This window comes from Alligator sinensis, unplaced genomic scaffold (assembly GCF_000455745.1).
Source record: "Alligator sinensis unplaced genomic scaffold, ASM45574v1 scaffold370_1, whole genome shotgun sequence".
NCBI lineage: Eukaryota > Metazoa > Chordata > Crocodylia > Alligatoridae > Alligator > Alligator sinensis.
The window spans coordinates 201,607-203,119 of NW_005842128.1; the positions used below are offsets into that span (position 1 = coordinate 201,607).

Sequence of the window (1,513 nt, forward strand, 5' to 3'; positions counted from 1 at the left end):
GTACTGTTAGTCCCAAGGAGTACTAGAACTGAGTACACAGTCCGTGCAAAGCAAACACTGAGGGCAGCACTCTTCCCTATTTGCCAATAGAGGGAGCAGAGAGCTCTTTCCCTTCTGAAGCTTCTGTCCCTCAGACTTATCAACTGTCATAAAATAACGATTATAATGACATATAAGTACATTTATTCTTCCAACTGAGAAACTGCTTTCCTAATAAACTGCTTTCAAAAAAAGTTCTCACTTACAGTTACAGAGACGCTTTTTTATTTGAGAGATGCGAGGATTTTTTTGTGGTATCTTTTATTGAACCAACTACATAATTGGAAGAGCTGTTGGACTTTATAGTTGGTCCAATTAAAAATATCACAAAAAATCCTTCTCTGGTACATTTACTGGACCATCACAGCTACAACACTCCAACCCTACTATTTTTTTTTTTATTTTGCCTCACTGGATGTATTTATTATTTTCCCACACTGTTTGTTGAGCAGATGGCCTTGTCAAGGAAAATGCCATACTTTTTGTTTGGTTTTTGATAATCCTATGTTCCATTCCCATGAAAGCTATGGTGAGAAAATCCCCTAAAAGCTAAACTAGAATAAAAATGGAATCTGTTTCTCCATGTAACTTAATGACACGATACTTTCTTCTCTTCCCTGTCTCCTCCCCCAAATTACAGTAACTGCTCTTAAATATTTTAGACATTATCATATCACAGTCAACACTTACTTATTTAAATGTAGACCTGCATTCAAAATTCACCTTTGCAATAACTCTATATATACTCTGATGGAGGTATATCAGGATGAATTTGATCTTCTATCTGAAATGTCTTATGCATCAGAACATAAATGATACCCTCAGTTTTCACTTTCAACACAAAGTCACTATGCATTAACCAACAAACAAAAAGGATAGACACAGCACAAATAAAGTTTAATAAATTTTGTAAATATAACTTTTACTATTAAAGGAGTTCAATGTGTTGAAGAGAGACAATCTGTATTCCACATGTTGTTCATGCATTGTAGCTCATTTTTTTCTTACCTTTATAGTCTGTTTCAACATTTTTTAGAAGCTCCATGCACCTTATTTCTTCTTCATGGATCTCCAGCTGAAATCTGCATTCTGGATGGATGCCATTCACCTGTTTCAAATGAACAAACAGGCCTGGGTCTAGAAGCATTTTAATTACAATATTAACTACCAGTCAAAGAATCTACAGCTTTTATTAAGATTAATTCCACAGCACCACGGAATATACTATGCACTTTACAGACACATTCGTTGTCTGCAGTGCATGCACGGGATTTGTCACAATAAAATTTTAACATAAAATTCCTCCATAAATAATTTTTCTTGGCTCCTTTCTAAACCACTCCAAAACCAGCACTGTCTTTTACAAGAAAATTCTTGGACTTCACAGTGCATTTGCCACTATTGCAAAGTGAATCGCTTGAACTTTGAAATAAAACCATTACGTTTTAGAAAAGCTGAACGCTTACTGTGCATC

The 1,513-nt window shown here is 35.1% G+C and overlaps 1 protein-coding gene across 1 annotated transcript in view; it reads right to left on the minus strand.

Annotated features, from left to right (window-relative positions):
* VIPR2 (vasoactive intestinal peptide receptor 2) overlaps positions 1-1,186 on the minus strand; it is a 110,085-nt gene extending 108,899 nt beyond the window's left edge. The window contains exon 1 of the mRNA XM_006024984.3: positions 1,048-1,186. Coding sequence (XP_006025046.1) covers positions 1,048-1,186 — 139 coding nt within the window. The remainder of the gene's footprint in view (positions 1-1,047) is intronic.
* Between the last annotated feature and the right edge of the window lie 327 nt (positions 1,187-1,513).